This window comes from Hemitrygon akajei, chromosome 10 (genome assembly GCF_048418815.1).
Source record: "Hemitrygon akajei chromosome 10, sHemAka1.3, whole genome shotgun sequence".
In the NCBI taxonomy this organism is placed as follows: domain Eukaryota; kingdom Metazoa; phylum Chordata; class Chondrichthyes; order Myliobatiformes; family Dasyatidae; genus Hemitrygon; species Hemitrygon akajei.
Window position 1 is genome coordinate 75,373,846 of NC_133133.1, and position 13,174 is coordinate 75,387,019.

Below are 13,174 nucleotides of genomic sequence, written 5' to 3' on the forward strand. Positions count from 1 at the left end.
CTGAGAACCCAGTGCAGCCACTCAACCCTCTGCCAATCCACACTCAGGCTTCTGGTGTCAGCTTGTGTCTCCCCCTCTCTCCCTCGCTCATACAGAATGGTGAACACCCAGTGATCCATTCCCCTGAGTTACCACCAGATAATTCAGTAGCACCCTGGTTTATGGATAGATTCCATCTGCCCAAGCAGGAATTGTCTTTCAGCAAGCACTGAGCCCAAACAGACTCAGGGAAAATAGAAGGTGAATCGGACTGATGTTTCTCTGGCCCTATTCCCAGTTCACAAACATTCTCTTGTCCAAACCTAATACTCAGGAAAAGGCAGTTGGAAGCTGGGGTGGTGGTATCTAACAATCCGGTGATGAAAAGCACGGCTGTAGATTCCTACCAATATAACACTGGCATAGTACTGTACAGAGAAATTAACTTAAATCAAATAAGCCAAAATAAAACAGCTAGTGAAAAAGACTTGTATTTCTATCACCCCATTCACTAACGTTGAAGTAGTAAACACAAAGTCAGACACCTGCTCTCAGAAACCTAGCCTCTGAAACTCACAGCTTTTGTATGGAACCGGAGAGAAACAAACCCCATAGAAGGACTGGGTCAAGTTGTCTGCACCCTCTGGATCTGTGATGGAGAAGACATTGTCAGCCACCGGCTGCACAATCTGTTTACAGAACCTCTGTCATTTATCTAGCAAAAAGAAAGGTGAAGCATGGTCCAGATCTTGGAGGCTTTGACCTCCTATATGTGCCTTGGGATCTCTTGGGCTAAAGAGCACTTAGATCTTGGTCCCTTAGAGTATCCTTGCCTTTGTATACCTACCATGGGGCTGGGTCCTCAACAGCTCAACCCAGACCATATCAAGCAACCTCCTCTCAAGGTACTTGATCTTGGAGTCTCAGCTCTGTCAATGCCTTCTTGTCCTCCTGACAGAAGCGATGAGTGTGGGTTTTGTCAATAACCCACCTTAGCCTCGAGAAGGGGGAAGCCTCCTGTTTTTTCTTCAGACTGCTCAAGAATGGTGGAATGAGTTTCCTTTATTTATTCCATTTGTGGCAGGATAAGCTCTGCTCACAGAGGATGGTGATCCAGGCTAGTATGTCTGCAAAACACATACACTGTCAATTGGAGATCCTCCTCGCCCAGACTGCCAGCTGAAGGCATGGAGTCAATATCGCTCCCCCAATGTCCTCCAAGCTGAAGGTGCTGTTTAGTTCCTCGATTTTTCCACCAAATGCTTGGTTACATTGGCGTCCAGGGTGATCCCTCACCTCAGGTGTACCCCTACCCTCTGTCACTGTGGATAACGGACTCACCATTATTATTTCTTAAGAGAGCAGTCCTTCCCAAAAGAAGTGGACTTGTACTGTGTCGAGGGAGAGTGTGGAACGGCACACCATCCGGACCACTGTGAGCTGGAGCAAGCTCAAGATTTTTGTCTCTCAAGATCTCCAGCTGAAAAGTTAGGCCAACAAGATAGTTGCTGCACTGGAAATTAAACTAAGGTGATTCACGAAGACAGCTATCCGAGCAATCCACAATGCCACCGATTTTCCGATCATGTTCAGGATTCACATCCCAGTTGTCACTGTAGGTGGGGGAGTAGAACCACTCTGAATACAAAAGGTAGACATTAGGAAAGCATTACGCACTGCACACTGGGCTCCAGGGGCCCAGCCCACAAGGAGGGGACTCCAGCTCAGTCCACAAGAGGTACAGCTTTGAGACTGTAGCAGTGGCCACTGCCTTTCTACAGTGGTCACATCTGGGTGAGTGCAAATCTCCCAAAGCTGTGTGGGAGCCCCGTCACCAGAGAGGACTCAACGAGTCACACACACCCAAAGTTAGAGTGGGGGGAGAGGACGTAGCAGCGGGAGTGATGGGTTAGCACTGATACAAGTGCTGGCTCCGGCTGAGGGTTCACCCTGGTTTGTCAAGAGCTTCCTGAAGCATATGCTTCCTTCATTCAGGCAGCTCATCCAACCAAGGTCAGGCAGGTCAGGAGTGGAAAAGGAGGAATGGGAACTGTGTGAAAGGTGGGGTGGGGAGTGTGCAGGGAGTGGGGGGCTGCATGGGGGAAAGTATGGGGTGATAGCAGAGTGTGGGGTGGTGGGGACAGTGTGGAGGATGATTGTAGGCAGGGATGTGTGGGGAGACCATTGTGACATCAGCCTTGCCTGCACTTCAGCTGCAGTTCAGCGGAACCGCCATGTGTAGCTGTGGGTGCAACGTGTAGTTCCTGCCAGCAACTATTAACGTAGTCACGTTCTGCCTGCAGATGGATACCCCAAAGATGAGATCACCTATCGGTGGAGGAAGTATTCCATCGAAGTGGCAGACCAGCGATCGTGGAGACTTTACCAGTTTGATTTTGTTGGCTTGAGAAACACATCAGAAATCCTGAAGACTACGGCAGGTGCGGAGCGTCAGGGCAGTGTAATCGGCGTTTGGATTGGACTCACTTCATACGGGTTCTGCGAGGGGGAGGCCTGCGTCAGGAATAAAATTGGTCAGGATGTTCTGGTATTTCCACCCAGCTCAGGATTACAGAGACTCTCGTGCAATCCTATCCCTGTTAAGTGGTCACCTTTATTCCACATCTACGCACTTCAAGATGTCAAAGTCTGCAGACAGCACTAAACTGCCATCACTAAAGTGCAGTTTTACCCCAAACCTATGGGAAAAGAGGCAAGGGTATAGGCAAATGAAAGGAAAATCAGTAACGTTGAATTGTTATAACAAAGTATAAAGTGGAAGGGCCGACCTTACCTCTGACTTGGATGTGTACATTCAAAGTCTGACAATTTCTATCAAGAACAAACTATGAGAAGCATGAGAGGAGATGGCCAAAGTTAATTGGAAAGGGACACTAGCAGAGATGATGGAAGAATAGCTGAAGTTTTGGGGAGTGATTTGAAAGGTGCTAGTTAAATATATCCCAAAAAAGGTTTTCTAAAGGGAGAATAATACAACCATGGTTGACAAGGGAAGTCAAAAACAGCATAAAAGCAAAAGGCAGGACATGCAATATAGCAAAAAATAGTGGGAAACTAGAGGACTGGAAAGCTTTTAGAACCCAACAGAAGGCAACTCAAAAAGCAATAAGGAGAGAAAAGATGAAATATGAAGGTAAGCTAGCTAACAATATAAAAGAGGATACCAAAGGTTTTCTCAGATACATAGAGTAAAAGAAAGACAAGAGTTGATATATTGGACTGCTGGAAAATAATACTAGAGAAGCAATAATGGGTACAAAGAAACAACAGATGAAATTAATGTATTTTATGTCAGTCTTCTCTGTGGAAGACACCAGCAGTAAGCCAGAAATTTCAGAGTATCGGGGGCAGAAGTGAGCTATTACCAATGAGAAGGTGCTTGGGGAGCTGAAAGGTCTGAAGATAGAAAAGTCATCTGGATCAGATGGTCTACGTCCCAGGGTTCTGAAAGATGTAGCTGAAGAGATTGTGGAGGCATTAGTTGTGATCACTGTTCTGTAGGATGGAAAAATTGAAAAATTGAAAATGTCACTCCGCTCTTTAAGAAAAGAGGGAGGCAAAAGACAAGAAATAGTAGGCCAGTTAGTCTGACTTTAATGGTTGGGAAGATGTTGGAGTCCATTCTTAAGGATGAGGTTTTGGGGACACCTGGAGACATATGATAAAATAGGCCAAAGTCAGTATGGATTCCTTAAGGGGAAAATCTAGCTTGATGAGTTTGTTGAAATACTTAGAGGAAATAACAGCCAGGATAGACAAAGGAGAAACATTGGATGTCGTTTACTTGGATTTTCAGGCCTTTGACAAGGTGCTGCACATGAGGCTGCTAAACAAGATAAGAAACCATTGTATTACAGGGAAAATACTAGCATTGATAGAAGATTGGCTGACTGGCAGACACAGACAGTGGGAGTACAGGGTATCTTCTGTGGTTGGCTGCTGGGTTCTACAGGGTTGGTGTTGGAACCACTCTTTTCACATGGAAAGATCAACGATTTAGATGACAGAATTGATGGATTGTGGTGGATACAAAGACACATGGAGAGGCAGGTAGTATTGAGGAAGCACAAAGTCTGCAGAGGACTAAGACAGATTGGAACAATGTCAAAGAAGTGACAGATGGAATATAATGTAAGGAAGTGCATGGTCAGGCACTTTGGTAAAAGGAATAAAGGCATAGACCATTTTCTCATGGGGAACAAATTCAGAAATCAGAGGTACAAAGGGACCTGGGAGTCATACAGAACTCCCTAAAGTTTAACTTGCAGGTTGAGTCAGTGGTAAGGAAAGCAAATTATTTCATTCATTGAAGCATTCGTTTCCAGAGAACTAGAACAGAAAAACAAGGATGTAACAACTGAACTTAATAATGCATTGATCAGACCACACGTGGAGTACTGTGAGCAGTTCTGGGCCCCCTACCTAAGGAAGATGTGCTGGTATTGGAGAGGGTCCAGAAGAGGATCATGAGAATTATCCCAGAAACAAAAGTGTTAATGTTAATGTATGAGGAGCATTTGATGGTGCTGGGCCTGAACTTGCTGGAGTTTAGATGAGAGGGGATCTCATTGAAACCTATCAATATTGAAATGCCTAGAGTGGACAAGAAGAGGATGTTTCCTATAGTATGGGAGTCTTGGACCAGAGTGCACAGCCTCAGAATAGAAGGACATCTCTTTAGAACAGAGACAAAGAAGATTTTCTTCAGCCAGAGGGTGGTGAATCTGTGCCAAAGGTTACGGGGAGAAGGCAAGAGAATGAGGTTGAGAGTGATATTAATCAGCCATGATGGAAAGGCGGAGGAGCCTCAATTGGCTGAATGGTCTAATTCCGCTCCTATGTCTCATTGTTATATCAGAGCATTGGTAAAAACAGAAGCAAACAAAACTGTAGCATTCACCGTGGATGTATACACGTGCAATAAATGATATAATAAACCATGTCAATATTGGCCAAGTGTATAATTTGTGTAATAAATGAGATATGCAAATACTATGATAGCTGATCCAAATTGCCTGCACTGTCCAGCTGGATGGTACTACATTATCAAATATTGTAGATCCAGTGGGGTCCCTTTATTGTGGTCACCACACCTGTCAGATTCAACAAGCTTGGGCTATTTTTTCTCCTGTCATTTCCTCAGAGTTCATCTCAGATTGTCTTTGCTCAGTCCCCAGCTCCCTGTCATTTACCCTGTGGTCAGTTCCTCTCTGGGTGTATTCATGTCCTTGTAGGTCCATTAGGATTTTGTCCTCCAACTTACTATACGCCTATCCAAGTGTCACTATACATGCCAGGGTTCAATGTACAGATGATAGATTCCATGAGTTTGACTCATGGTCAGGTTTTCTGAGTCCACTGAAGAAGATGAATAAGGTGTCTGGGAAGTTATTTATGCTAATTGCCTATATTGGTAAAGGCATTCATAAGATCAGAGAGACTTGAGGTGAGTGAAGCCTCAGTTAGGCCACAGCTGAAGACCTGTGAACACTTCTGGTCACTACTTCTGGAGAGGAAATTTACATAGGCATTGCCACAGTTGGGAATATAGCCAGCTTTGATTTTTTTTAGAAGATAAAAGGAAAAAATACTTAATTGAAAAAATAAAATCTCAGATGGTAGTGAATTTCTGGAGCTCTCTGTTCCTGTCCCAGGAGTCCTGGAGGCTAGATCATTAGATATATTTAAGGTGGGATAGAAAAATATTTGAAAGATTGGGGTACTGAGGGCGATGGGGATTGGGAACACAAGAGGTGCTGAGGCTGGCATGGACTAGCCATGATCATATTGAATGGTGGGGTAGTCTTGGGGGGCTGAGTGGCCTATTCTTGCTTGTATTCTCATGTGTTCTTGGGATTTATTCCCTTTCGAGAGAAGTCAGCCAGTAAGGGTATATGTTTAAGGATTGGAGGAGAATGGCCTGGGTAGAATGGGCCAGATAGACAAGATCTTTGCCTGAATCATCCATGATTTTGTTACTGCACACTCCTCAGTTTCCCTGCACCCCAGCTCTGGTTTGGAACCATTTCATGCCAACTTAATACTGGCCCTTTTAAACATCTTCATATGTGGATGTTTCACCCTTCTGGTTATTTCACCAGCTTCCAAACCTCCTTGTGAATTGAGGGCACATCTGGAAAACAAGATGTTGGGAATAAATGGAGGGAATGCTAAACACAGCAGCCAGTGCCCTAAACACGACAGTCTGCTTAGAAGCAGGGAGGTAAATGGGGAAGTACATCTACAACACAAGCCCCGTGTTTCACAGCATGCCAAATTAGTGCCATCCTCCTGTAGCCAGGGATTTTGATTAGACCATACGGCATAGGAGCAGAATTAGCCCACTTGGCACACACTAGGGAAGCAGAGTGGTGCGTTGAACAAGCTGATGCCTCACAGTACCCGGCCCATGAGGTTGATCCTGACCGTAGGCATTATGAAGTCTGTGCGTTCTGCCTGTGACCATGTCAATGTCGATCTGGAAGGTTGATTGTCGGCATGAACTCAATGGGATGAAGGGCCTGTGCTTCATATGGCTACTATTCTAATTTGGTCAACTTAAACAAATTTTTGGAACAAAGCTATTTTCATCACGGTGACAGAACTGAAGAGGTAATTGGTGGACGTGCTAACAATGTAGGCAATAGTTCGGGTAAATTTAATACAGGAGTGGGAATGGGCACATGTATTAATTTCTTCTCTTTTTGTTTTACACAGGGGACTACACAGTAATGACTGTTTACTTTGATTTAAGCAGAAGAATGGGATATTTTGCCATACAAACCTACATTCCGTGCATACTAACTGTTGTTCTATCGTGGGTCTCATTTTGGATCAAGCGAGATTCTACTCCAGCCAGAACCACACTTGGTGAGAACAAGATATCGACAAGGGAATCTGAATGATTGATATGGAGATGTGGGTAGCCATCTCACCTCGAGCCTGGCTGTGGAATTGACTATCAGCTCATCTCATTGGGCTGTGAAGATTTGGTGCATGAACCTTTTATAGTAATAAGCAATGACAGTGACCTTGAGGGAGTATCATGTTAGAAATGCATCCCATGTTGTTGGAGCTTATTAGAAGTAAAAGTGATAGTATCTGGGCTGAAGTGGGTGGTTTCGTGCAATAGGCAGCAACCTGTCCACTGCCCTTGAGATTTAACATCACTGACTGGGCCGGTTTTGAGAAAGTGATGGTGGAGATAATCTTGAGCTGCTGCTACATGGTGATTTCATTATGTGAGAAGGGTCAGAATTTTAACCTCGTGACAGTAAAAGGGCAGGGCTCTGTATCCATTCAGGAAAGCCTACGCGTTGAGGGAAATCAATGGCTTGGCTCTGGGACTGATGGCTTCTACAACATCTCCAGGTGCAGAAGCAGAACCTGCCAGGTTTGCAGATGAATTATGAATGATCATATACAAATGGATGAATAACATTACTTTCCAGCACCAGAGAAGCTCATAAAGTAAATGTTTTGAACAGAATTCTGTGACACACTGAGTGAAGCAGGAACTTTGGTCAAATGCAGCCCTCTTGTGTACGCCATCCTCCAGTACCTTCTGGAGCTGAACTCCACTGAGGCTCAGGTGCTGTTCAATTCCCATCAATAGAAAATCTTGATCAAATTCATGCTGCTTTTTGCTTAAATACTCTAACAGTCAGAAAATGCAGTCACACACACACACTCACTGATGTTCAACTTGAGTAATCAGCATCCTGGCTTTGCCAGGCTGTGAGATGGTGAGATTGGTGCGTCCTGGTGTTCAGGGTGTTCCATTCCACTTGCACCTTTGCAGAAGGTGAAGCAGTCCTGCCTTGTACATTAAGACTCTACAGCGTGCATCTTTGTACAGATAAGGACCAATGCCAGACTAGAACCATCTCACCGGCCACCACCATCGCAACATTCCCCTACACTCAACACCTGGGCACTCACCGTTACTTGGAGCTCCACTGGACCTTGTAAACATGGCACGGTGACAAGGTCAGCTGGGAGTCTGGATAGTCCGTTGCAAATGAGTAACTAGGGAAAAGTCAGGAAAGTAATGGAATATCATTCACTATCTGGGTAAGTTCAGCTGCAGCAGCCCTCAGTAGTATCCAGGGGAAAATGGTCCATCCGTTGGCATCATCGTAAACATACTCTCCCTGTGATTACCACACAGTGTCTGCACTGTGCATCATCTACGTACTCATCCCAACAGCTCCCAAAGCCATAACCCGTCCATTCTAAAATGGTGCTGGTGAAGCACAGTGAAGACTTGCTGGCAGCAAACAAAACTACTATGTTATTAATCACACATTTTCATGAAAACGATCACCGTGATCAATAACCTGTAACTTCCCTTTTGTACGACCTGGTATTTCTGCGGTGTGAACTGAAGTCTTAAAGGTCCAGCGTGGTGTGTACGGGATGAATTGTGGTGGGGCCCAGGCCCGAGAGCGAGGAACGTAAGACCACTGCTGGAGGGGATTTGAAGTGGCAGATCTGAGATGGGGCAGAGTCGAGGCAGTGGGGCCCAAACCCAAGAGCAAGGAAGAACTGGGTGTTTGACCAATGTAAGTGCTGGGCCAGATTGGAAAGGTCAGAAATGGGCCAAATCAGGGTGCCAAATCCTGGGGCTGAAAGTGTATTGAAGCAGCGGGGCCCGGGTCTGAAAGCAAAGAATTACCTGCTGTTTGGTCAATTTAAGTGTCGGGCCGGATTGAAAAGGTCAGAATTTCGGAGCTGGATGTGAAGGATGGGCCAGTGTTCAGCTTGCTGCCCAATGAGGTTTACTCATCTCTGTACTGAACTAAGACCGTGACCTGAAACAAATGGGCTCCTGGACCAGCTGTGTCTGGCCTTGTCTGAATTTCAGTTCTGAATGTTATTTGCCTATTTCTATTGTTTGCACAAATTGTTTTTTTTCCCTGCACAGTTGGTGTTTGTTGGACTTTTTTAATGGGTTCTATTGGGTTTTTTTGTTTTGTGGCTGCCTGTAAGGACACGAATCTCAGGGTTGTAAATAGTATACATACTTTGAACTTTGAACCAGGAAGGGCAATGTGCCTCGCTAGTGCTGACATGGAGATACATCACTGTACTAGATTTAAATCCTGGAAATCTTGATGAACAGCAGCACCTGGGAGCACCAGGAAGGTTTATTGTTTTTAAGTGGCCTTTCATTGTCACTGGGTCGAGCTTCTGGGACTCCCTCTGCAATTGCACTGTGGGAGCAGCTTCCCCGGGTCAGGATAGTGCCTCGCCTCACTTCTCAAAGACAGTTAGGGAATTGCTAAGTGCTGGCCTTGCCAGTGACACCCAGATCTGAAAACTGATGATAAACAAACAACAGCAAGTAGGCTCTTGAGCAAGGGTCACCAACCTTTTTTGCACCATGGACCAGTTTAATATTGTCGATATTCTTGCGGATGAGCCGATGGAGGGGGGATGGGTGTGTTAATCTCGACCAGAATATAGGCGATAAGTCAACTGTAAGTCATTTAGAAGTGGCTAATGCACTCAATTTTGTTTCTAAAAGGGTTTATCTAACGAATTTAATATTAAACACAAAGCGCACATTTTCCTGGCATGAATATAGTGATAAATCAATTATAACTCACTTAGAAGTCAATAGCACCATAACATTTTAAGTAATATTTGGATATTAAACACACAGTGCATATTTTCCTCGTGTAAACATATAAAATCATTACAACACACCAGTGAGAGGACAAGGTAAGGGCCGGAGGTCCCCGTACCGGGGTCGCAGCGGTCGCAGTCTGGAGAGAGCAACCGACCGAGCGGGAAGTGCGACAGGACGCACGCTCACCCCCCTTGTAGGTAGGTAGGATCTATCGGCTGACAAAAATTTGGCTCGAGGGATGACTTTCAGTAGACCGCAGCGAGGTAGCTGCTCTGCTACTTACGAAACCCTGAGCCCGAATTATGTCACCTGTGAATACTTTAGCACTGGGTTCCCCATGAACATTTGGAGTGCTAAACAGGTTTAGAGGCGGCGTCCATCTGTCCGTGCTCCAGGCCAGTAGCAATGGTACTTCTCGCCGGCCGTGTGAGGCAGCCGGTTACCTGAGGCCAACCAGTGATCCCTGGTGCGAGGGTATCACTGATGACCTCACGTGGGTAATGACTTCACGTGCTTAATGACCTCACGTGCGTTCAAGTTCAACAGTGGGCGTGACAGGGAATGAGGAAAGGTGCAGCTGACTCATATCGTGTCACATCACCAAATCATATTGTTTCCTCGCGGCCTGGTAGCACATGCTTTGCGGCCTGGTGGTTGGGGACCACTGCTCTAGAGACCGGCAGAAAGTAGCTGCTGTGCTATATAGAAAGGGTCTCTGTTCACAAAAGATTACAGAAGTTACACTGGGAACCAGAAGCCTTTGTTGCGAACTGTACTTGAATTGTGATTTCTCAATCTTCGGGATAGAAACATAGAAAACCTACAGCACACTACAGGCCCTTCAGCCCGCAAAGTTGTGCTGAACATGTCCATACCTTGGAAATTACTAGGCTTACCCATAGCCCTCTATTTTTCTAAGCTCCATGTACCTATCTAAAAGTCTCTTAAAAGATCCTATCGTATCCGCCTCCACCACCGTTGCCGGCAGCCCATTCCACGCACTCACCACTCTCTGAGTAAAAAACTTACACCCTGACATCTCCTCTGTATCTACTCCCCAGAACCTTAAACCTGTAACACACACAAAATGTTGCCTGGCCTGCTGCATTCCACCAGCATTTTGTGTGTGTGTTGCTTGAATTTCCAGCATCTGCAGATTTCCTCATGTTGACCTTATACCTGTGTCCTCTTGTGGCAACCATTTCAGCCCTGGGAAAAAGCCACTGACTATCCACATGATCAATTGCCTCTCATCATCTTATACACCTCTGTCAGGTCACCTCTCATCCTCCGTCGCTCCAAGGAGAAAAGGCCGAGTTCACTCAACCTGTTCTCATACTATAAGGAATAGTAATCTGTCAGTGTTCCATCCAGGATGTCCAACTAGGACTGTGATCTAAGATACTTTCTAAGCTCAGCACAAACCCACCAACAGCACCAGCTGGGAATCAGGATGTGTTCTTCCCATTCTCTGTCATTGTCTACTAACACTGGATAAACTGGAAGTGCAGTGTGTGTGCACTTCTCTCTAAGCTTGTCTTTGCTTTGTATTTTTGCAGGGATCACCACTGTACTGACCATGACAACACTCAGCACAATCTCACGGAAAGCCTTGCCCAAAGTCTCCTACATCACCGCCATGGACCTCTTCGTCTCTGTTTGCTTCATCTTCGTCTTCGCTGCCCTCATGGAGTATGCCACCCTCAACTACCTAGTAGGGACCAAGAGACTCAACCCCATAAAACGCAAACTCAAACCTGTACGTTTCTAATGACATGTCCTTCTCTTTTCTCACCTGTCTCCAGCTAATTGTTGATCTTGCCTAATGTCTGTGAGCAAGTGGGTTGGTAGATTTATGCTTGATTTATGGTAGATTTATGTTTACCAGGTTGATTTCAAAGATGGGGGTGTTTAGACTATGAGGAGGGATTGAGTCACCTGGGACTGTTCTCACTGGAATTCAGAAGAATGACAGGAGATCTTATAGAAACATGTAAAATTGTGAAAGGAATACAGTAGAGAAGATAGAGGTAGGAAAGTTGGTTCCACTGGTAGGTGAGACTAGAACTAGAGGATGTAGCCTCAAGATTCGAGGGAGTAGATTTTGGATGGAGACGAGAAGGATCTGCTTTTCCCGGAGGGTGATGAATCAGTGGAATTCTCTGCCCAATGAAGCAGTGGAATCTACCTCAGTAAATATATTTAAGATAAGTTTGGATAGATGTTTGCATAGTCGGAGAATTAAGGGTTTTGGGGAAAAGGCAGGTAGGTGGAGATGAGTCCATGGTCAGATCAGCCATGATTTTATTGAATGGCAGAGCAGGGTCGACGGGCCAGATGGCCGACTCCTGCTCCTGTTTCTGATGTTCTTATGAAGGACATAAGCCAGTTGTGGTGGTTTGGTGGTCAGAGTGGGGGGGTCTGGAACATTTAGTGATGTGACAGCCAGCTTCACATGGAGACACGTGGACAGCTGAAGTGGGCATCTTTCCATTCCCCTGAAAAGAGGTAATTTTGTGGTCACAGCCCAATTAGGATCAGTGGTGGTGGTCACAGGGTAGTCACTATGAGAGGCCACTGTCCTGGAGCAGACCATTAGCAGCTGTTCCAGACCTCTGAGGTTTGAGGGGGAAATTAAGGCAAAATTCTGCTGAGTAGGTATGTGCTCTCAGTTTTTAGTATAACCTCAATGTCCTTTGCTCATTCTGATGATGGATTATGTGAATAAACTTTATAATTGCAGACATGATCTACAATCGAATTGCACCATGATAATGAAGCACTGGGTATCTCTAAAAGCTTTGGATGGAGTTACAGAGTAAAGATTGATTAGGAATGGCAGGTGTATGTTGGGGCTTTGGTGAGCCCTGAGACTGTCCTTGATTGTTCACTGCTTTGGGCCTTTTGTTGTGACTGGAGGCATGACGTGAGGGATAACCGTTGTTTGCAGGCACAGATTCCAGATGAGAAGAGTGTTTCACACTGCTGAGAAGGACTGCTTGAGGAGGGCATTCCTGTAAGAAATCATCACCCCATGAGGAGAAAGAGAGAAGCTACAGGGTGCGTGGTTCCCTTAGCTGGCTCTGGAAGCAGGAAAGATCCAGGGCTGAGATGAGAAGTGTCTGCACCCAGGATGTTGGTGAACCTCTACTGCAGACAGCTGTGGAGGCTGAGACACTGAACATGTTCAAAAAGGAGATGTGCCATGCAGTAGGGGCAAAGAAGAATCTGATACGAACAGAGTGAAGAATTCACGAGAGCATGTACCTTATGGACAATTCCTTGTGATCTCAGGACTGCTACCCACGCCATGTGGAATCATTGGGCTCTCTTGGGGGGGAAGATGGAACCCACAGAAGGGACAGTTTGCACTGAGCCAGAGGGGGAGGCTAAAACCTCAGCAGGAAAGTTTACGAGTGCTACACAGGGGTGGGGAAGGGGGTTTAAACTAGAGTTGCAGGGCATTGGGAAGCAGAGTGCTGGAATAGATAGTGAAGAGATTATGGAGGTAGATGTAGTGGATTGGAACAGGCCGTTTCC

General features: G+C 45.6%; 1 protein-coding gene across 1 annotated transcript in view; it reads left to right on the forward strand.

The window, feature by feature from the left end:
* LOC140734482 (gamma-aminobutyric acid receptor subunit gamma-4-like) overlaps positions 1 to 13,174 on the forward strand; it is a 622,978-nt gene that overhangs the window by 593,303 nt on the left and 16,501 nt on the right. Inside the window, exons 6-8 of the mRNA XM_073058485.1 lie at positions 2,283 to 2,420; positions 6,718 to 6,870; positions 11,194 to 11,393. Of these exons, the coding sequence (XP_072914586.1) occupies positions 2,283 to 2,420; positions 6,718 to 6,870; positions 11,194 to 11,393 (491 nt within the window). The remainder of the gene's footprint in view (positions 1 to 2,282; positions 2,421 to 6,717; positions 6,871 to 11,193; positions 11,394 to 13,174) is intronic.